Source organism: Monodelphis domestica, chromosome 1 (genome assembly GCF_027887165.1).
Source record: "Monodelphis domestica isolate mMonDom1 chromosome 1, mMonDom1.pri, whole genome shotgun sequence".
Classification (NCBI taxonomy): Eukaryota; Metazoa; Chordata; class Mammalia; order Didelphimorphia; family Didelphidae; genus Monodelphis; species Monodelphis domestica.
This window is the reverse complement of record NC_077227.1, coordinates 694,765,625-694,787,604: the sequence shown is the minus strand read 5'-3', so window position 1 is coordinate 694,787,604 and position 21,980 is coordinate 694,765,625. Positions and strand designations below refer to the sequence as shown.

General features: G+C 54.7%; 2 protein-coding genes across 2 annotated transcripts in view; one reads left to right on the top strand and one right to left on the bottom strand.

The window, feature by feature from the left end:
- ATP6V0D1 (ATPase H+ transporting V0 subunit d1) overlaps nt 1-5,403 on the top strand; it is a 109,011-nt gene extending 103,608 nt beyond the window's left edge. Inside the window, exons 5-8 of the mRNA XM_001364793.4 lie at nt 3,509-3,586; nt 3,825-4,001; nt 4,238-4,315; nt 4,473-5,403. Coding sequence (XP_001364830.1) covers nt 3,509-3,586; nt 3,825-4,001; nt 4,238-4,315; nt 4,473-4,634 — 495 coding nt within the window. The 3' untranslated portion in view covers nt 4,635-5,403. The remainder of the gene's footprint in view (nt 1-3,508; nt 3,587-3,824; nt 4,002-4,237; nt 4,316-4,472) is intronic.
- A 1,132-nt stretch (nt 5,404-6,535) lies between these two features.
- HSD11B2 (hydroxysteroid 11-beta dehydrogenase 2) lies at nt 6,536-20,253 on the bottom strand. The gene is made up of 5 exons (XM_056805900.1): nt 19,811-20,253; nt 10,070-10,282; nt 8,037-8,222; nt 7,788-7,925; nt 6,536-7,471 (listed from the first exon to the last, which is right to left on the bottom strand). Exons 1-5 carry the CDS (start codon nt 20,067-20,069, stop codon nt 7,104-7,106), a joined length of 1,164 nt encoding a protein of 387 aa, XP_056661878.1. The 5' UTR covers nt 20,070-20,253; the 3' UTR covers nt 6,536-7,103.
- Between the last annotated feature and the right edge of the window lie 1,727 nt (nt 20,254-21,980).

Genomic DNA, 21,980 nt, shown 5'->3' with positions numbered 1-21,980 from the left:
GATAAAACAAACTAAAGGAGAAACTTGTCACTAGTTTGCCAGCCACTAAGAAAAGAATTATTTTGCCATAATATCCTATTAAAAAAAATTAAAAACAGCTCTCAATTCTCTATGGTCCCCTCTGTAGTAATAATCAGGAGAAGGACTGGAGGTGGCCAAGAATTACAATTTTCAAGCTGCCTATAAACATTATGTACCAGAAAGTAGGTACAGTTATTATCCCCACCTTACAGATCTGGAGACTGAGGAAGAGAGAGAGTAAGTGATCTATCTGTGGTCACCAAACTACAAAATATCTGAGGCAGGACTTGAACTCGGGCCTTCCTGACTCCAGGCCCAGCACTTTATTCACTGGGCCACCTAGCTGTCTCCATGCAAACAACTATGGAAGAAGAAGAAGGGGAAGAGGGAAGAACAGCATTTATACAGAGCTTTTAGGTTTGCACAGTACTTTGCCAGAATTATCCTATTTCATGCTCACAACATCCCTACAAGATAGGTGCTAGTAATATCCTCATTTTTCAGATAAGGAAACTGAGGAAGACAGAGGCGAAGTGACTCACCCTGCCTCCCAGATTTGATGTGTATCTTTCAATCAGGTTTTCCTGATTCCAGATCCTGCGGTACAGTCAATAGATTCAGGCTGGAGTCAAGACTGATTCAAATCTATCCACTGCCTAGCTGTGTGACCCAGGACAAGTCACTTAAGCTCTGTCTGCCTTACTTTCCTCATCTGTAAAATGGGGATAATAATAGCACCTCCCTCCCAGGGACATTGTGAACATAACATGAAATAAGACTTGTGAGGCATTTTAGCACAGTGCCTAGCACATAATAGGCCCTATATAAATGCTAACTATCCGTATATAATATTATTACTATTATTAATCTCAGAGGAAAGTTCTAGGATAAGGGGAGTTGGGGAAAGGCTGCTGCTGCTTCTTTTTCTTCTAATTTTTTTAACCCTTATCTTCTGCCTTAGAGGCAATACTAAATATCAAGGTATGGGCTAGGCAATTAAAGTTAAGTGACTTAACCAGGGTCACACAGCTAGGAAATGTCTGGGACCATATTTGAACCTAAAACTTCCTGTCTCCAGTATCAGTCGAATCACCTATCTGCCCCTTTTGGAAAGGCTTCTTGCAGAAGGTGGGACATTGGCTGAAACAGGAAGCCAGGGAAAGTAGGAGGCAGAGATGAAGAAGAAATAGTTGCAGGCAACAAGGATGGCCAGCAAAAAGGCCCCAAGTTGGTAGATAGAACATGTTGAACAAAAACCAACAAAGAGCCCAGTGTTACTCAACTCCAAGTATTGGGGGGAGGGGAGGATTTTGCAGGGGGGCAAAAGGAGCCCAAAGAGATAGAAAAGGGGTCAGGTTAGGAAGGGCTTTGAAACAGGGTTTTTGATTTGGTCCTGGAAATGAGAGAACTAATTAAGTAAAAGAGTGACTCGTTAGACCCTTGTTTTAAGAGGATCGCCTTAACAGCTAAGTGGAAGATGGCCTGGAGTGGGAAGAGGCTTGAGGCAGAGAGACCAGCCAGAGGCTACTGCAGTTATCCAGGCAGGAGGCGATGAGAGCCTGCATCAGAGTGAGAGCAGAGGAAGAGAGAAAGAAGATTTTGAAGGTAGAAATGATAGGACTTGGTCAGATGGGGGGAGAGAGGGAGAAAGCGTGAGTCCAGGATAACACCCAGGTTGGAAGCCTGGACATGGCATCTGGCTAATGGGGAGTGAGACAGAAGGAGAACTCAGAGATGCAGCCTCAGTAGAGATGTGGGAACCTAATGAGATGGCTACACACTGTCTGTATGACATCAGGCAAGTAACTCCACCCCGTCTCCCTCGATGTCCCTATGTGACTAGATCTGAGAATCATCTGCAGAGATGAGAAATGAATCCATGGGAACAGAGGAGATCACCAAGGGAAATAGAATAGCAGGAGGAGTGAAGAGGGCCTAAGCTAGCATGGAACCATGGCCTAATACCCGTGTCTGCCTGGCCCAGCCTAGACAGAGGTCCAGCAAGGGAGACTGAGAGGGAAGAGTCAGAGAAAAAGGAAGGAAACCAACCAAGAGAGAAGAGGTTTCTACTGACGGGTAACCCTGGGCACTGCCAAGTCAGCTGCTTCAGGTCAATAAATAGCCACTCTGGTGAGTGTCACCATGAAGCATTGCCCTAGCCATGTGGGCAGATAGGCAGCCTGCTGAGCCGTGCTGAGTCTGGCCTCTACCTGCCTGCAGGGGTTCATCTCCACCAAGACCCTTCCTCAAGGCTATTTCTAGCACAAGCTTGTCCATACTAGGAAAAAGTGAGCCACCATAACCTCTATTTACCAGTTGTAGGGCCTGCCTTTCTGAAGTCTCCAGAGAATAGCTTCTCCTAGGTGAAAAGATCCCCTGGTCCCTCAACAGCCACCTTTCCCCCTGGCTTTGGAGGCACCTGACTGCAGAAGGCAACAAGCAGCCAGGGTTGGGGGGAGGAGAAAGGAAGCTGAGGTGTAAGTATCTGAGTAGGTAGGGTGGCAACGTGCCGCCTCACTTTTCTCATCTGCAAAATGGGGAGAGTGCCCCCCAGTGGGAAGGTTATCTTCAGTGGTGTCGGTCCCCATCATCTGAGGTCACTATTCAGTACTGTAGGACCACAGGATGGGTTGGACTCCTAGATGGTCAAAGTCCCTTCAGATTGGTCACATAACATTGCTGGGCCTCCATTTTCTCATTTCTGAAGTCACTGAGTTGGATTGGGTGATCCTTGGGGTCCTTCCTGACTCAGGGAGCCGGGGACATTGAGAGACTAGGAGATGCTAAGAGAACCAGCATCTAGGCAGACCAGAGCAGACTAGAAAGGCAGAGGAGAAGCTCAGCTGCTTTCAAGGCTTCTCCCATTTCCTCCTCCCAAGCACTGTCATTCTGACCCTACAGCCCAGAGTTTTGTCTCCCAAACCTCATGTTGTGACAGAACCCTGGCCCAGGAGGAAGGCCAGGTTTGGTGAGAACTGAGGGAAGAGAATAGAGAGCTCTTGGCTTCAGGAAACTACCAGCAAGTGTTCAGTGAGGCCTCCTGCAGCCTGCTGGGCCCCGTGAAAGGCCAGGGCTGGGGGCCTTGGAGAATAGAGATGGAAGGAATCCTTAAGGGTCCTTTAGGCCGCTTCCCACCCCCTCATTTTACACACGGAAAACCAGGCCCAGAAAAGGTAAGGGGAGCCCAAGGTCACCCAGGGGTGAGCAGCAGAGCCCTGATGGGAAGGTGGGAAAGGGAGAGTATCGAGAAAGAGGGGCACTTGTCAGGGTTTCTGCTGCTTTGGGAGAGGAGAAAGCCCAGAGTGTCCATTGAGAGGAGAGAGATGGGACCGAGGAGGAAGGGTACTCCCATAATGCCCAGAGGCCCAAGGGCCAGGCTCCCTTGCCCCCAGACGCTCCTCCCGTGTGGGACTGGCCAGTGAGGATGGGGATGCCAGAGAAGGAGCAGAATGATCAGCTAACCTGCGCCCCACTGTTGTGTTTCCAGGCCTACCTGGAGTCCTTCTACAAGTTCTGCACCTTGCTGGGGGGCACCACAGCAGACGCCATGTGTCCCATCCTGGAGGTAAGCGCCTCAGCCTCCGAGCCCAGCCGCCTCGGTTTGTGCCAGTTCCCGTTCCATGGCCCCCAGTGAGCCTTTGCCACCTGGGCCCTGCCTTTCGCTGGCCCTCCTCCCCACTAACCTCCCACAGCAGAGGGTAGCGAGGGAGCCCCACCCAGGAGACCAGCTTCCCCAAAGCGGCCTGAGTGCTCGTGCGTTTCCCATTCCGTCCTCACCCCCAATGTATGTTTATCCATGCCAGTTTGAGGCTGACCGCAGGGCCTTCATCATCACCATCAACTCCTTTGGCACTGAGCTCTCCAAGGAGGACCGGGCCAAGCTGTTCCCACATTGTGGGAAGCTCTACCCTGAGGGCCTGGCCCAGCTGGCCCGGGCTGATGACTACGAGCAGGTCAAGACGGTGGCTGACTACTACCAGGTGAGCAGGGCCAGGGGAGCAGCTGCCCCTGCCAACACCAGGACCCCGGCTCACACGCATGTGCACACCCTCATATCCTGGGGGAAAGTGAACTCCTTTGTGTCTCCTCACCTCTCCTCTCTCTCTCCTGTGTTGGCAGGCTCCTGAGCCCTCCCGATCTGATCTTCTTTCCCGTCTTAGCCCCAGGGTCTCCCCCCTGACTCCCACTGTGATTTACCCCCACTCTCTCCTTCTAGGAATATAAACTGCTTTTTGAAGGGGCTGGCAACAATCCTGGAGATAAGACCCTGGAGGATCGATTCTTTGAGCATGAGGTAAGAGGGGGTCTTCGGCCTCCATCTCCCTCCTCCTCCCCACCACATAGTTTTCTTGGGTTAGTGGAAAGGCAGGAGCCGGCTGGCCGAGAGCCTCTGTCCTGTGCCCGGGGCCCCCGGGCACTCCAGGATAACCCACGCCCTTCCACCCTGGCAGGTGAAGCTGAACAAGCTGGCCTTCCTCAACCAGTTCCACTTTGGGGTCTTCTACGCCTTCGTGAAGCTCAAGGAGCAAGAGTGCCGTAACATCGTGTGGATCGCCGAGTGCATCGCCCAGCGCCACCGGGCCAAGATCGACAACTACATCCCCATCTTCTAGCTCCCCCTCCCTCCTGTTTGCTACCCTTCGGCCACGATTCCACGGGGCCCCTGGGGACAGATGGTGGGGCTCCGTGTGGATGGGGTCTGGGTGCGCCCACGGTACTGTGCATGTGTGTATCTGTAACGCGGTCACTGTTCTGGCCTGTTCCATATGCACCTAATGCTGGAGAAGCAAGGCTTCCTCTCCCTCCCTCCATCCCCTGGAGCTCGGCCAGGGCCAGAGTGGGGAGGAGGGGTCTGAGATCCTGGTCAGAGCCGAGCCCCACCCCACACGTAACCTCTGTAACTTGTGTTGTTGGACCCCCTGCCCCGAGACCGAGGAGTCCAGGGCTCCTGATGTTTACAGCTGTTCAAGGCATCTGAGAAGCATGCAGTCACTTTGATCCCCTTCTCCCCCTCATTCAGGAAAGCCAGTTCGACCTGCCTCACAGGCTGCCTGGCCCCTGCCGGCCCGAGGGCCTGTCCCCAGTGGGAGAGCAGCGCGTCTGCATTCGGGGCAGGGAGCGCCTGGCACGGCCGTCCCTCTCCCGGACAGACCCACGTACACACATCTCCACACGTCCCAGACCCCCTCGCCCCTACCAGCACCAGGGTTCTGGCTCTGGAAACTAAGGGGCCTTTCCTCTCCCTGCCACCCCCAGCCAGGAGGCTCCGGTACAGAAGTCAGGGAGCCGTACAGACCCCGCGCCACCAGCTGGGACCTCTCTTCTGTCAGATTCGCCCCGAGTTTTGTGTTTCTCCTCACAATAAAACTGCCCATTCTGTGAGCCCAGTGGCTTGTTCCTTTCCCCATCATGAGGAGCCCCGATGCTGGTCCCCACTCGAGGCTTAGACGTGCTGAGCCGGCCCTGCCCGAGGCCCGTGGGCACGTGTGCCCGCCGTCCTCTGTCACGGTCCTGGGCCTGTCGGAGCCCCCGTCCTTTTTTCTGAGCCCAGAGCCTAGTGAGGAGGGAAAGAGCCTCCTTCTGGTCTGGGACGGAGGTCCCTTATCCACCATAACACTTGCTCATAATCAGACTTCCACAGAGCCACCGGCGTCTAGTGGTTGCAGTTGGGGTTGTCCTGAAGCTGCTGGACCCCGTGCCTACAGCGGGAAGTCGAGGGCTGGGGATGGGGGTCAGGCCCTGCCTTTGGCTTAGGGGGCAGAGGAGGGCCAGGGCTGTCAGTCACTGGCCAAGGGCAGGGACTCGAGCACCTCCCCTGCTAGGAGGGAGAGACAGGAAAGACCTGTCAGTCTGGCTTTGTCCTCCCCACCCTGAAAAGACTTCATGCTGGCACAGAGCCGGGCACAAAGCCCTCCCAGAAGGGCCCTGCTGCCCACGAGCAGTCGGGCGCCTGAGCTAAGAGTAGGGCTGACGGGGAACATTGTTCCCTACGGCACAGGCGGACCTCGCTTTGTCCCCACATTCCCAGGCCCCCGGGACAGGGCTGCACAGACTGGACACCCGCAGCTCACCCCTGACCCCACAGCCAGGCCTATCCAGGGACACCGCGGTGGGCTAAATAGAGCCTCCAGGACAATTCCCCATTTCAACATTCTTTGCCCAATGAGAGGGAGTGCCTAGAGCTGAACATTGGAGCCGTGGCTGCTGCTGCCCACCTAAGTGAGAGCCCCCTGGAGGACCCCTCGGCCTCTGCCTGGGCCCATGCTGGGAGGGGCAGATGAGAGAGCGCCCCCTCGGGGAGGCAAACACCAGCTCTCCCGGTCCCTGTGTTACCCTGTCTGTGTCACCCTGCCTGACAGACACCCTGGAAAATGTCCTGGAAGGGGCAGTGCGGGCAGAGCAGGGAACCTGGCTTCCACTCTGGCCTCAGACACTTCCTAATCCCTTCTCTTAACATGGACACTTAAAAGGGAAGGGTTTAAAAAAAAAAGAAAAAATGGACAACTATCGCTGGTTCAAGAAATAAAAATTCCAGTTTACTTCTGTATTGAAAAGTGACAGTCAGGTAAGTGATGGAGAGAGGAGACAGCTGAGCCTGCAGCTCTGAGGGAGGATTCGAACTCTTGAGCCAGCCAAGATGGGATTGGGATAACCCTTTGGATCCCAGCCACAGGGAGGGCCCCTTCAGGGCACTCTTCAGGGGACAGCAGCCCCCCACAGTTCTTCCCTGGGCTCTGGAGGGAGAGAAGGCTCTAGAGACCCCACTGAGGTGGAAGCTTCGGTCCACTTGGTGGATGAAAAGGCAACAGATTTACCCTGGGTGCCCTGTGCCCACGCCCTCAGCCAGGAGATCAAAGGGCTTCGAGTGGGATCGCTCCATCCAAACCACCTCCTCTAGCAGAAGGAATGGGCTTAGAAAGAAAGGATTTGCCCAAGGTCACAGTAGTCGGGAGCAAAGCTGAGATTTGAACCCAGATCTGACGCCCAAGTCCGCCACTCTCTCCCTTGACCCCCGATGTGTCTGGGCAGGTGGTTCCCCAGCGGTTGGGCCCTGGCCGCTGTAATGGGCAGGCAGGCAGGCTTCACTGGGATGTGGGCTGGCTCTGGTTCGGGGCCGGGCAGCGCAGGGCCCGGGGCAGCTGGTGGTTGATAAAAAACTCCTGCAGAAAGCGGCGCCGCAGCCCTTCAGGCAGGTAGTTGTGAATGAAGTACATGAGCGCCAGGCCGCGGCCCGGGTAGTAGCGGCGGTGGGGCCGAGCCGCCAGCAGCGCGTCTGTGATGGCCTCCACTACCGGGCTCAGGTCGGGCACGGCCAAACGCAGGGTGCGCAGAAACTGGCCGTGCGTGTGCTCGATGTAGTCCTCTCCGTAGGCCTGCAGCAGCTCCCCGGGCAGGCTGGCCACAAGCAGCCGCTTCCGCTGCTCCCATAGGCCGGGATCCTCCATGGGCGCTGCAGGAGCCGCAGCAGGGGTTGGGATGGAGCGGCTGCCCTCCGCCCAGCCCAGAGCCACCCGCCTGGAGTCCCGGAAGAGAGCCATCCCGACCAGCCCTCTCCCCAGCACAGATCCGGAGGAACAGCCTCGAGCTCTGGCCTGTTCCCCCATCTAGAAAGAGGGCGCCCCGGGAGCATCTGGCTGCCTACCTGCCCCTTCCCGGGCCCTGGATCTCCCAGACTCCACCACTGGCCTCTGAGCCACCCTCCACCTTGGCCCCGCCCTCAGGCTCCCAGGTTAGACCCCAGCCCCTGGCTTGCCCGGATTCCGCACCTGTCTTGAAGCAGCCCGGCTGGATGACGCTGACCTTCACCCCCCAGGGAAGGAGCTCGCTGCGGAACGTGTCCATGAGCAGAGCCATGGCCGCCTTGGAGGCCCCGTAGGCCGCCAGGCAAGGATACGGCATGTCTCCTAGTGGGAAGGCACGCAAGCACAGCGTCCTGAGGCTCGGCAGGCCCCCCCTCCTCTCCTGGCCCCCTCCCACCCGAGCCATGGTCCCCAGCCCCGGCGGCCCTCCCTCACCTGCCGGGCTGCCCACGGTGACGATGCGGCCCCGGGAGCGCCGCAGAAGTGGCAGCAGCCCCTTGGTCAGCTCCAGAGCCCCGAAGAAATTGATCTCCATGCAGCTGCGGAAGGTGGCCACTGGGGACAGCTCCACGTCAGCCACTATTTCGTTGGTGCCTGCGTTGTTCACTAGTCCCCAAAGCCCTGGACAGGAGAGGAGAAGTCATGGCAGCCCGGCCTTCATCCCTGCCTGGGCCCTTGACCTCCCTGCCCGGATCCTGCCCCTCTGGAGTCACCTCTCTGTCTCTCTCTCTCTCACACACACATTCTCTTTCTCTCTCTCTCTCTCTCTCTCTCTCTCTCTCTCTCTCTCTCTCTCTCTCTCTCTCTCTCTCTCTCTCTCTCTCTCTCTCTCTCTGTCTCTCTGTCTCTCTCTCTCACATTCTCTCTTTCTCTCTCCCTCTCTCTTTCTGTCTGTCTCTCTCTGTCTCTCTCTCTCTCTCTCTGTCTCTGTCTCTCTCTCTCACATTCTCTCTTTCTCCCTCTCTCTCTCTTTCTGTCTCTGTCTCTCTGTCTCTCTCTCTCTCTCTCTGTCTCCCTCTCTCTGTCTCCCTCTCTCTGTCTCTCTCCCTCTGTCTGTCTCTCCCCCTCTCCCTCCCTCCCTCCCACTCCCTCTCTGTCTCTCTCTCTCTCTCCCTCCCTCGCTCTCCCTCTCTCTCTCTCTCTCTCTCTCTCTCTCTCTCTCTCTCTCTCTCTCTCTCTCTCTCTCTCTCTCTCTCTCTCTCTCTCTCTCTCTCTCTCTCTGTCTCTGTCTCTCTCTCTCTCTCTCTGTCTCCCTCTCTCTGTCTCCCTCTCTCTGTCTCTCTCCCTCTGTCTGTCTCTCCCCCTCTCCCTCCCTCCCTCCCACTCCCTCTCTGTCTCTCTCTCTCTCTCCCTCCCTCGCTCTCCTCTCCTCTCTCTCTCTCTCTCTCTCTCTCTCTCTCTCTCTCTCTCTCTCTCTCTCTCTCTCTCCCTCTCTCTCTCTCTCTCTCTCTCTCTCTCTCTCTCTCTCTCTCTCTCTCTCTCTCTCTCTCTCTCTCTCTCTCTCTCTCTCTCTCTCTCTCTCTCTCTCTCTCTCTCTCTCTCTGTCTCTGTCTCTGTCTCTCTCTCAGGTCTTCTAATTTTACACTCTTGGTGACCACATCGTCAGTGCTGCTCCTATGGAGTCAATGGTCATGTCTGCAGGTGTCTTCTGCTCCCTCTCCGGCAGGCCCCATCACCATCACCATTTCGTTGTCCCCCAGTGTCAGGGTGTCCCCTTCTCTCCAGGCACAGGGTAGCCCTCTGAGTTCAGGGCTCCCCGCCTCTGCCTCACCTTATCACAACTTCATCCTCCACCCGGCCACCAAACTGAAATCCATTCCTACAGCACAAATCGGCCGGTCTGTGTCCCTCCCTGTTCAAGTATCCTCAATGGCTTCCCATGACCTCCGTGATTAAAAAGCCAACCCAAACCCCAAACTCCTCCGCTGGGCACTTGAGGTCCTTCGCCCCCTCTTTCAGCCTCTTTCCAGGATTTCCCAAATGTTTTAATAGAGCTTTAAGCCTTCAGAGCCTCAAACTAAATCGGAGGTTTTGGGAACAGCCTGTACCTCACTCCCTCCCAAGCCCTCGGTCCTGGCCAAATCGCTCTCTGCTCTTCCGCCTCCTTCCTCCATTCCTCGGCGGAGGCTCTTTCCCCGCCTGGGATGTTTTCTCTCTGCCTCCAGTTCTTGGAACCCCCGAGCTCCTTTCAAGGCTGAGTCAAAATCCTTCCCAAAGCCTTACCTTAAGCCCCCATCCCTTTCCTGCCTTCACTTCGTCGGCGAACACACTGTCCCACCCAGCCCCCTCCCAGCAACCGCTCTCTGGAGGGAGGGGCTGTCTCCCCGCTGCTTCATAAACGCAGGTCCATGGACTGGTTCAAGGTTCCCCCTCCCCCATGGCCCCGCTGCTGACCTCTTCCCCTTCTCCACCTGGGCCCACCCCATCCATTTTCCTTTCCAGCAAGGTCCCTAAAGGGAAGAACTGACCGGAGTTGGCGGTTTGGGTCTTGGCAAGCTCCAAGGCACGACTGATGTCCCCCGGTTTGGTCAGGTCCATCTGCAATAGGGTTAGACGGGAGGAGCAAGAGGCCCTCAGCTCCTGGGCCCCTTTGCCCTCTGGCTCCAGCACAGTGGCCAGCACAGTGAAGCCCATGGCGTCTAGCCTTTTGGCTGTCTCCTTCCCGAAGCCGGAGTCACAGCCTGTGGAGCAAGGAAGAAATTATTAGCTGAAGGGGCAGAGCCAGCCGCTTCTGGGCTCTGGGTTTGTAATTAGTGCAGGACACAAACCTAACCCTAAACCTCTAGCCTTCCCTAGCCCCCACCCATCCTCAGCCATCTTCCTCATAGGAAAAGCTAGCGTTGATAGAACACTCAAAGATGGGCCGGGTACTTTACAAATCCTCACAACCACCCTGGAGGGTAGGTGCTACTACTATCCCCATTTTATAGATGGGGAAACTGAGGCAGCCCACTATGAAGTGACATGCCCAGGATGCCAGTATGTGTCAGAGGCTGGACTTGAACTCAGGTCTTCCTGACTCCAGACCCAGTGCTCACCTACTGAGCCATCTAGTGCCCAAACTATCAACCTGAAATGTCTAAAGCACAGATGCAGCTGCGCCACTCCCCTGATTACTACCTTTAGGATAAGACACAAGGTTCTCTGGCATGTAAGGTTAGCTCCAATGCCTCTGGATCAGTCTGGAAAAGACTGCACATTCCTCCTGTTACAGCCTGCCTGGTCCCCTTCCAGTTCCCCAAATATGGCCTTCTGTCCCCAACCTCCATCACTGCCAGGATGGCATCAGTCCTCACCTATACTTCATAGACCCTTCAGCTTCACAGGCTGCTTTCCTGATTCCCTCAGGTGCTAGGGTGCTTCCCCATCTCCACCTTTTTATATGGACAACTGGCAGCTGGTGGCCAGGAGTCAGGAATATCTGAATTCAACCTGGGCCTCAGACACCAACTGTGTGACCCCAGGCAAGTCATTTCACCTTTGTTTACCTCAGTTTCCTTATCTGTAAATTGAAGATAATAACAGCAACTTCCCAGGGTTGTTGTGAGAATTGAATGAGGTAAGAATTGTAAAGCACTTAGCACTATGCCCAGACGCATAGCAGGTAGTAGGTAATTGCTTTTTTCCTTCCCTTCCCCATGGTTTTCCCTGCCACTGGCCCCAAGCCAACAAAATGTGAACTCCCTGAGGCAAAGACTTTTTTGTTTTGGTCATTTTATTCTCCATTGCTCAGCATAGTGTCTGGTACAGTAGATATTAATTCAAAAGTATATTGGAGCTGGAAGGGACCTTAGAGATCATCCAGCCCTTCTTTTACAGATGAGGAAACTAAACCACAAGGAGGGGAATGTGGCTGTACTGGTAGTAGAACTCACAACACATGAGACTTCTAATGCCATGCTCTTATCTCTATAATAACACAGTTCCTAGGAAATGGCACCTCCCTACCAGAACCAGGTCAGTTCCTCTTTCCCTTTCCCCTATATCCAAAGATCTGGACATTAGAAATTTCTCATTCTTCACCTCATTCACCAGAAGCAAGTGATGGAGAGCAACAGAAAGGAAGAAATTGGAGGAGGAGGAAGGGAGGAAGCAAGCGAGGAAAGAAGGAAGGAAGCAAGGGAGGAAAGAAGGAAGAAAGGATGCAAAGAAGCAAGTAAGGAAGGAAAGAAAAAGGAATCAAGGAAGGAAAGAAGGAATGATGGAAGGAAAGAGGGGAGGAAGGAGGGAAGGAAGTAAAGAAGGAAAGGAAGAAGGAAGGAAGCAAGAAAGGAAGGAAAGAGGGAATCAAAGTAGGAAGGAATCAAGGAAGAAGGAAGGAAGGAAGCAAGGAAGGAAAGAGGGAAGGAATCAAGGAGGGAAGGAAGGAAGGAAGAAAAGAAAGAAGGAAGCAAGCAAGGAAGGAAGCCACTCACTAAAAACAAGTGATTGGTTTGACCCTTCCAAGTAACTCTGCTGACACCTTCCCCTGGGTGTCCTAGAGTCTGAGGAAACAACTAAAGGCACAGCTCTGCCCTGTGCCATTCTCTGTTCCATCTGTCCCTCAAGCCATCTTCCCTTCATGTCCCTAACCCAGGAAGAGTGCAGACCTGAGGACCCAAAGTTGCATGCCACCTCCCATTCCTGGGCCTTCCCCTGGAGCACTCTCCATGTTTCCTGACCAAAGGAGCACCCACTCTTCCAGTTACCCACTGTTTAGGCCTTCTACCCCCCCCCCAGACTTGCCCATTCTGTTCCCAAGAACAGGCTGGCCAGGTATAATATACAAGGTGCCCCAAAACAAAGCCTGGCCAAGCAAGGTGGGGCTGAGAGGGCGCACCCAAGGACCTCTGTATGTACCACATGATCCAGCAACTCAACAAACATTTAGCCATACTCAGTAAACACACACACACACCTTTTCCCCCACAAACACGACTCAACCTCAGACTCTTGTTACCTTTGGCCTGACTTACAGTAATCACTTCCTAATTGGTCTTCCCGTCCTGATATACTCAGAACAAGCTGCCAATTACTCTGCCAGGCTTCCCCCAGCACCTAGGACAATGGCTGGAACAGAAGGGCTTAATACATGCTTGTCCCATCCTCTCCCTTGATGTGCTTCTCTTCCTGTCATCATGACTCACAACCCTTCTAGAGTTCCCCACCGCCCCCAGCCAGGTCAGTGACTGGTCCAGGATAGCACGGCCGGGGAGTGCCTGAGGCTGCCAGGTCTGGCACTCTAACCCCGGAGCCTTCCAGCATTTCAGCTCCCCCAGTTTGTCCACATCCAAGCGTCCGAGTTTCCTTGCTCACTAGCGTCCTTGCAGTCCTCCGCACCTCGCTAGTCACTCTGCACCGCCGGGTTTGAATCTCCCTCCACTCTGACAAAATAGTGCCAGCCGTGTGCCCCGGCCAAGGCACTTTGCAGAGCCGCGGAGTGAGCGCTAGCTGGGCTTGGGCAAGTTTCCTTCCCTGCGTAAATTCTACGAATGGAGTATTTAGAGGCACCCCGGCTGTGGCTTCTCCCCACTCCGTGGCCCTCGGGGTGTCCCCAGCAGCCCCTGACCTCTCCTCCTCGGGCCTGAGGTGAGAGCCGGGGTCTTGGGCCTGGTCTCTCTTCCCTGCTCTGGTCCAGCTGGTCCCGGCTGAGTCCTAAGGGGCCTCTCCGGGCCGATGTCCAGCTCGGGATTTGGCCGGGATGGAGGAAGGGAGGGAGGGAGAGAAGAAGGCGCAAGGACAGCCAGCAAGGAAGACGAGGAAGGAGGAAGGGAGAGGAGGGGAGGGGGAAGGAGATAGAAGAGGAAGAGGGGGGCGGCGAGGAGTGCGGATGGAGACGGAGGGGGCTCTTTAGATTGGAGAAAGGAATGTGTCCCAATTTTGGAACTGGCCCAAAGAGGTTCGGGCTGGGAGCGGGGCGGGACGGGTCTCGGCCCCACCTGGGGTCCTGCGAGGGGTGCCCATCCCGCCCCCTTTGCCCTTCTGCCTGGGCTGAAACCTTTCAACCTTGACCCTGCTCCCGACTTGGCCCTCTGCGGCCCGCCCCTCTCCGCCTCCCGCCACCCCCGTCTGGCCCCTCCTCCCGACCAGGCTCTGTCTGGCTCCCGGCCCCGCCCCCTCCCGTTACCTCGGGAGAACAAAGCCGGGCTCAGGGTTACCCAGAGCTTTGTCTGGGCCCGGCTGGCGGGCCTCCCGCAGTGGCCCCACTGTGTGTGCGTGCGTGTGCGTGTGCGTGTGTGCCTGTGCCAGGGAGGTTCACGTGGGCCCCTTAGTCTGCATCTGGGCGCCGACGCCTCTCTTAGCTCCCGTGCACGTGGAGGTGTGTTTGCCCGGGCGTCCCGGTGTGTCGGGGCTCGCGCACGCTGCCCGCGGTCACGGGGTCGCTGGATGGCTTGAGTTCGTGCGCACTTCGGGACCAGCTTCCATGCCTGGACACATGGCGCGGGATGCCCCGTCTACATGGCTGGGCTCCTGGGGGGGGGGGGGGGGGGGGCTGGAGCCCGGGTGTGCTGCAGGCCAACCCCGAGCTCTTTCTGCAGTGCCAGGCATGCAGGTCCGCACAGACCTGTGCCCACCTCCTCTACAGGTGTGTTGTGTGTCCGGAGAAGCCGCCCGGCTGTCCCGCCCTCAGCAAAGCCTGCTAGGCAGTCTCTCCGGCTCAAAGGTTGAAACCAGGCTGGAGGCATCCCATGACGGCTCAGTTCGCAGCCTCGGCCCACCCCTAAGCCCCGGCGCAGTTGACTGAGCAGAGAGGGCGGGTGGCCCCCCATCAGCCGCGGCCTGGTATCTGGTGGCCTGGCTGCTCTTCGATGCACAACCGAGCGAAGGCGAAAGTTCCTGTCGGGTAACCTGGCCCTCTTCCACTTCACCTTTAGAATAGGGAGGAGTTACCCAACTCGGGGTCAGGAGCTCCTTCAGAAGCTGGGAAAGGGCAGACCTGTTGGCCAAATCTGCTAGAATCGGAATGTCAGAGAAGGACGCATCTAGCCCAACCCCCTTTCATTTCGATCTAGAAGGAAACTGAGGGCCAGAGCAGAGCCGAGGATGTCAGCCAGGCCAGCGGGTACTGTCCAAATGCTGTCCAGGAAGGGCTCCTCCAGTGGGCCACAGAGCCTGCCTGCCCTCCAGCTGGACACCTAAGAGCCTGGCCTGAATCTCTCCCTGCCTGTAATACTCGCCTCCACCTACCCTGTCTTAGAACTGTGGGCATAGTCAGGAATTTAGAGATTCCCAGAGTCCTCTGGGCTCCCTGCTTCCCTTTGACCTAAAAGGAATAGGGTGCAAAGGCTAGAAGATGGGGTGCTCCACGCTGGGTCACTTGGTCAGAAAGGGATCAGGTGAGTTCACAGGTGTCTATGGCTCTCCCAGGTCTGTCGGGTCCTCTCTCTTAAACCTGCCACACTTAGAGATCTTTCTTTGGACCCCAAAGCCCTTGGTGTGAGGAATTATAACTGGGAAAATTCCCTCTACCAGTGCAGATCAGCTACTCTCCTCACACTCAGTCTGAAGCAGTTGTCTAGCAACCTGAAAAATTCAACAGTGTGCAATACTCTTGCCAGCGTCCCCCCCATAGAAGATAGCTATTATTAACCCCAAATGGGGTCTGTGGGATCTCTGTTCTGTGGTCCAAGGTGGGACTCATACCAAAGTCTACTGACTACAAGCCTAGTGGTCTTTTTAGCCATCACCCCAGCCCCGAGTTCTAGAGATGGTCACCCAGAGGTGAGGAACTAAGTTCCCAAGAGAGGAAAAGGAGGTGAAAGGGAAGCTTTATAATATTCTTCTACCCCCATAGAACCTGGGAAATATCTGGGCAGAGTAGAGAGGGGCCAGAGAAAGGGAGTCCGGTTTGGGAGGTAAGGGAAAAGTTCCCTCTCCACTGAGATCTGAACAAAGAAAAAAGAAATTGCAGGAGCAACAGAGGGCTTGAGGAAGAGGGCAGATTTCCCACCTACACTGCCAGCCACTGGGATATTCCTTCTAGGAAGCTCTCCAAGTAGGACACGTTCAACTGGGAAACACTTAGTTTCTCTGATCCAAGACAATTCCAAAGATCCCATGGTGGAAAATGCTATCCACCTCCAGGGAGAGAGAGCTGATATACCCTGAATGCAGACTGAAACATACTTCTGATTACCATATTGATTTTTATTGTTTTATTTTGTTTGTGTTTTCTTTTGCACATGGAAATATGTTTTGCATGACCTCACAGGTAGAATGGAAATCAAATTGCTTACCTTCTCAAGGAGGGGTGGCAGGAAGGGAAAGAATTTGGAACTCCACATTTTAAAAAGTGATGATTTAATGAATTTGGCATATGTTTGGGAACTATCTAAAGAAAGAAATGTTGTTAACAAACATTATTTTAAGACAGGATGCCGGATTGGTGCTGAAGATCCTATAGAAAGGACCCCAAGGAAGAGGCTAACTGGCCATCAGTGGAGCCCGGTACACAAGTACTCAGTCCTCAGGGCTATGTCACTAGAAGCAGGCAACCTCCCTCTCTTCACCCATGTGGTTGATCTCATTAGGAACCCTATCAAACTCCAAGTTTCTAGGGGTCAATATCTCTGCCCAGACTCATAGCACCTTCTCAGTTTTCCAAGTTTCTCCAAGGTGCAGATTCTTCCTCCTCATTCCTCCTTGTGTCTCCCTTACTTCTTGTGACTGCTGAGAAGAGGTCGATAACTTCTGAAAATATTGTTAGAAGGACAACAGAAATCATTGTCTCTCTCCCACCTGAGTCCCCTCCACAACATCCTCAGGAGCAGTCATCCCCTCTACTTAAGATCTCCCATGACGAGAAACTCACTACTTAGCAAGGCATCTCATTGCCCCTTTAGAGACAGCCCTGATTCTTAGGACTCAGAGTCCTTAAAGTATCAGCCCCCTTTCCTCCAATCTATTCCAGAAGCACTCTTTTCTTTAATTCTATTCAACTGGACACACATTTATTTAGTCCCTACTATGTGCAAAGGTACTTTGCTGGGTGTGAAGGACAAAAAAGACAAATTAATAATGGTCCTTGGCCTCATGGAGCTTACACTCTATTCTCAAGCCTCTGCTCAAAATCCTTCACTGAATCCCCTAAAAGATCAAGCCCAATTTTATTAGCTTGGCCTTCAAGGCTCTCCATTTTCTTCACCTTTGCAACCTTATCTCCTATTTCTGCCTCCTACAACCCTCAGCCATGATCCAATCTCCTAATAGCTTATTCACAGGATCCTAAGATTTGTGGCTCGAATAGACTTTAGAAACACACCAGCCCAAGCCCTTTGCTGTGGCCATACATTCAAGAAACTGATGTCCAGGGAGGGCACAGTAGCACAGTTGCATTTGAGCTCATCTCGGACCTCATGCCCAATATTCTTTCCTTATACATCCTCCCTCCTTTCTTCCCTTCACAACAGACCAAGTCTACCCCCTGCCCCGCTCAGGACTGAGTCATTGGAGAGGGTACCTAGGAGGTAGAGGAGGGCAGCTGGCAGATCTGGCAGCCCCTGAAATGGAGAAACAGTCCCTTGGGATCCAAAGCCACCCAGAGAAACCTTCTACCCTCTCTACCCACCCCCCATCCCAGCCAAGAAGACTAGATGGGAACGTAATGGACTTCTCCATTAGTGGTGGTGTAATGTCCCTGAACAACTTGCAGGGACCCAGGAGAAAAAAACACCATTCATAAGCAAAGGATAAACTATGGGAGTGGAAACACCGAGAAAAAGCAACTGCCTGAATACAAAGATTGAGGGGACATGACAGAGGATAGACTCTAAATGAACACTCTAATGCAAATACTATCAACAAAGCAAGGGGTTCAAATCAAGAAAACATCTAATGCCCAGTGGACTTACGCGTCGGCTATGGGGGGTTGGGGGGGGGGAGGAAAAGAAAATGATCTATGTCTTTAACGAATAATGCTTGGAATTGACCAAATAAAATATATTTAAAAAAAAAAAAAAAAAAAAAAGACTAGATGGGGGGCACTGTGAGCTGGTGTTCCATGGTGCGCCTCCTCACCACCCTAGGCATTGGGAGTCAATGCCAGTCTGTCAGGAAAAGTCCCTTGGGTCCTTTCCCCTCCCCCATTTTGCATCTACCCCCTCCCCTTTCTGGTGATAGATTTATTCCCATCTCCAAACAAAGGAAGCTCAGCTCAGCTCAGCCCAGAGTCTAGGAGGCACCTGAGCCCCCTGCTCAACCTCCTCCTAAGGCCTCTGCCCAGTCTTGGCCACAAACACTATCCATGACACCCTGGGGGTTAAGATACAAATCAGGCTTCTCCCACAAATCACCCATCTTTCTCCGCTGCTCCTGAGCCCTCACCCATAATAAGTAAGGTATCAGAGACAACCAAGAACCCTGCAGCTGCCACCCTAGCCGCCCTCACCTCACACCTCACCTCACACTCTCCTCAAGTCTGGACACCAGGCAGGACTTGGGGAAGCATTAAGAAGCAGCTGGCTCTGGAGCCAGAGAACCTGGGTTCAAATACCATCTCCATAAAAAATCAAATGGCCCTGAGCAAGTCACTTCCCTCACCTCATCTGAAAAATGTATGCTTTAAACCAGATGCCCTAAATCCTGACTCATTAGTTGTTTCACTGTCAGACCCAAAAGCTCTAGAGAAGGAAGGAGGGGTCTATGCCCAGGACACCACTAATTCCTAAAAGATCAAGCCCAATTTTCTTAGCCTTAGGATTTGTCTTCTACTTCCCCCACATCACCATCCCCAGCTTTCCAAGAAGTTCACACACCAGAGAGCAGGACTAGCAGCATCCGATTCATTTCAAGCTTGGTCTCCCAGTGGACACTACAAAAAGTGTCTGGTCGTGGGGGGGTCAGAGAGTATCAGCCTGCGCTTGCGCCCCATGTGCCAGATAGGAGCATCCTCAGGCAGAGAGCCTGATTCCCATCAATCCAAAATGAAGGGGTTGGTGGGTTGGACAAGCTGATTTCTAAGACTCCTCCAGCTCCAACATCCAGTGTTCTAAGGTTCCTGTCCAGCTGTGAGCCCTCTGGATCTATGATCCTTACAGAGCCCAGAAAGAGCACAGAGTAGAGCAGATAGAACAGCATGCCTGCAGATACATTTACACACATTAACCCAAATACCGAGTTTATTCTGATCTGTCTATCTGCCCCAGCTTGACTGGAAGTTTCAGTTCTGGACAGGCCATTTATGCCACTCCAGAAATGCCCACTCCCAGGAGACAGCTAAGTGAGAAGCAGCAGAGCCCTTTGGGGTGGGTGCCCAATTGTCCCTCATGTGAGCTCATACTATATTCAAGCAAGAAGGGTAGAGGTCAACCCCTTATTTTACAGATGAGAAACTAAATCCCAGTGAAGGGAACTGAGCTGCTGAAGGTTACACAGGTAGAGAACAGCAACCATCTGACTCCAATTCCAGTATCATTTCCACTAACTTGTTCCCACCCCCACCCCACCCCCACTTTCCTCCGTTTCTGTCTGCCTAGGAGCAACAGAACTCACATCTTCTGACTCAGGAAACACTCCCCCCCCCCCATTCTTCTTGATCTTGGGCATCACCAAATGAAGAAGTGTCACTGGTCCCACATCCACCAAGGTCTCCAGTGCAGAAACTGCCTCCTTTCTGAGATTGAAAATACGCCCCCCCCCAGGGTCTGCCCCACCCAATGGCAGTCCCAGTGCCCACCAAGGCAGAGCAGAAAGCTTGGCACAAGACACCCAACATGTCCCTGCATCCCACCCCTGGACAACAGGTTCCCTAGACAAAGCACCTCAAGCCCTGTTCAGCCCACTCTCTGCAAGCAGGGATCTTATTCAGAGATCCAAGAGCACTGAATGGAGTGGAGTCTCTATCCCACCGACAGAGGCAGAGTAGCTTTGGGCACCTCTGGTGACCTGTGCCCACTAGTCTGGAGGAAGCGCTACGATCACAGTCTTTTGAACCCAAGAGGGTCTGTTTCAAGCCTCTTCCCTTACAAATGGAGACTGAGGCACAAAGAGGTGTTGTGCCTCGTCCAAGTTCATTCCTACTAAAGTTGCAAAGTTTCAGATTAGAACCCACGTCTTTAGACTCCAAACTTCCAAGACACCACGATATTTCCCCCGAGGCAAGTTAGTTGTTCCCCCTCCTCTTTCAGGCCCCTCTGGGGGCCACTGCCACCAGCCACTGCCCCGTCGGGTAGGGAGAGGGAGGACGCCCTGCGCCCCAGCTTGCCACACCCACTCCTCCACCTCCCACTCACCAGTGATGAAGACCACCTTCCCCGCCACGGGCAGCCTTGACCGCCGAGCCAGTCGGGACAACACCAGCCAGCCCGCGCCGGCAACCACGGCCACCCCGGGCAGCGTGGGCAGCAGGCGGCGACACAGCCAGTCCAATAGGGCTAGCAGCGCCAGGGCCCCGAGCAGCGCGCGGCTCAGGCGCAGGTCGGAGCGGCGCATCTGGAGCAGCGCCCGGCCGGCCACCAGGAGCCACGCGCAGCCGTAGGGCCAGCGCTCCATGGCCTGGGGGCGGGTCGGGTCCGAGCTGCACCGGGAAGGGGACAGTAGGGAGGGAAAGGAAAGAAAGGGAGCGAGGGAGAAACAGAGGGAGGGAGAGAGGACCGCGGGCTGGAGGGGGCCAGCCAGGCGGCAGGACGCACTCCCTCTCTCTCCCAACTCGCCCTCGCCTGCTCCCCCAGCGCTTTATAAAGGACAGAGGGGGCGGGGCCGAGGGGCGGAGCGGCCCGGGCCACCCGACCCCCCACCCGGGCGGCCGAGGACGCCCGGGGCCGCGAGCTCGCCTCCCCTCCCCCTCAGCCCCCCGCGGGCGGGCCGAGCCCGGGCAGGTGCCCCCCTCCCCTTCCCCTGCCTCCTCTTCCCTCCCCGCCTCGGAGCTGGTGGCCGAGCCCGCCCCCGGCCCTGCGCCCCAGCCCGCCCGGCCGCCTCCCTCCCACTCCCAGCCGGCCCCGCCTCCGCCCGCAGGGCTCGGCTCAGCTTTCGAAGAAGCCGGAACAAAGTTGACTGGAGGAGTTAGCTGCCCTACTGGGCCTGGCCCGGCCCTGCCTGGGTCTGTCTGGCCCGGCCCAGCCCGAGCTTGGACCGCCACTTCCCCCGAGCTTGTCGCCCTTCGCGCTCCGCCTGCCGCCTATGCCCGCCCGTGGGCACCTGGCGCTCGGGACTGCCGGGCGTGCAGGCAAGAGGGATCTGTCCACAGCACCTAATGTGCGGAAAGCTGAACCATAGGACCCTGCGTCCCGCTTTCCTTAAACCACCTTTTGTGTGCTGAACCGCCCGAGGGCTGCTCGGGGCGTTTGCTTGGAGACCCGCGTGGAGTTCTCTCCCCCATCCCCCGCTTCCTTTCCCGGGGTCTATGTACTCACACACACTTTCTCTCGCACTCTTACCCACACTTGCACGCAGCCCCAGCGCTCACGCACAATCTCGCTCCCTCTGCTCTGCCTTCTCGATCTCCCGTGTCTTTTCTTCCCTCCTTTCTTTCTTCGATCTGCCTGTGTCCCGAGCCTTTCTTCTTTCCTTCTGGCTTTTACTTTCTCTCTTCTTTCATCCATCCTCTTTCACTTTCCCTCTCTTCTCGTCTTTCCTTTGTCTTTCTCTTTTCTCTTCTCTTCTCTTCTCTTCTCTTCTCTCTCTCTCTCTCTCTCTCTCTCTCTCTCTCTCTCTCTCTCTCTCTCTCTGTGTGTGTGTTTGTGTGTGTGTCCCCCTCTTCTTTTAGACAGGCACAGGTACAGACTAACATGCATCACAAACTTGTACGCACAGTTAATGTACACATAAGTACCCAGCATACACAACGAAGGTCGCCAGCCCCTCCCCAAGGCTCCTGAGGGGGAAAGGCAGCCTGACTCCTGCAATGGCCCCTATTCTAAGATCGAGCACTTCCAGCTCATGCATCTTCTCAGAGCCTGGTGCCAATCCAGGGATCAGTCTGGGCTTCCGGTCTCTCCCTGAGTCAGGACAATGCACGGGGACAGGAGAGAAAGGGAAGTCCCTCGGACAGAACTCAGCCTGATCCTAGATCTCTGCTTCCTCAGAAAAAGTCTGCTCAAGTTCCCTGAAGCCTATGCCTCATGTGTCCTAATATTTCTTCCAACTTTGTGTTCTATGTTCTTTAGACTAGACACTAGAACCCTTCTGGCTCTGGCATTCCATACTCTGTGTCCTAAAGTGCCTTCCACTTCTGACATTAATAATAAAAAGAGCTGACGTTTATATAGCGTTTTAAAGATTTACAAGGCACTTTCCTGGCTTTATCTCATTTGATGTCCCAGGATTCTTGGATTAATATTCTATGTTCTAAGGATCATTCCAGTTCTGACACTGGCTGACTATAAGGTGCCCAGAGCATACACTCCCCACCTTTCTTGACCCCCCCCCAGCCCCCACTTCATAAGAACACACCCCTGGACTGGA

Coding starts and splice junctions, on each gene's coding strand:
- HSD11B2 (XM_056805900.1), bottom strand. CDS start 20,069: ATGGAGCGCTGGCCCTACGGCTGCGCGTGGCTCCTGGTGGCCGGCCGG. Junction 8,223..10,069: donor GACCCAAACCGCCAACTCCG/GTCAGTTCTTCC, acceptor TCTCCTGTCCAG/GGCTTTGGGGACTAGTGAAC. Junction 7,472..7,787: donor GCCGGGCTGCTTCAAGACAG/GTGCGGAATCCG, acceptor CGGCTCCTGCAG/CGCCCATGGAGGATCCCGGC.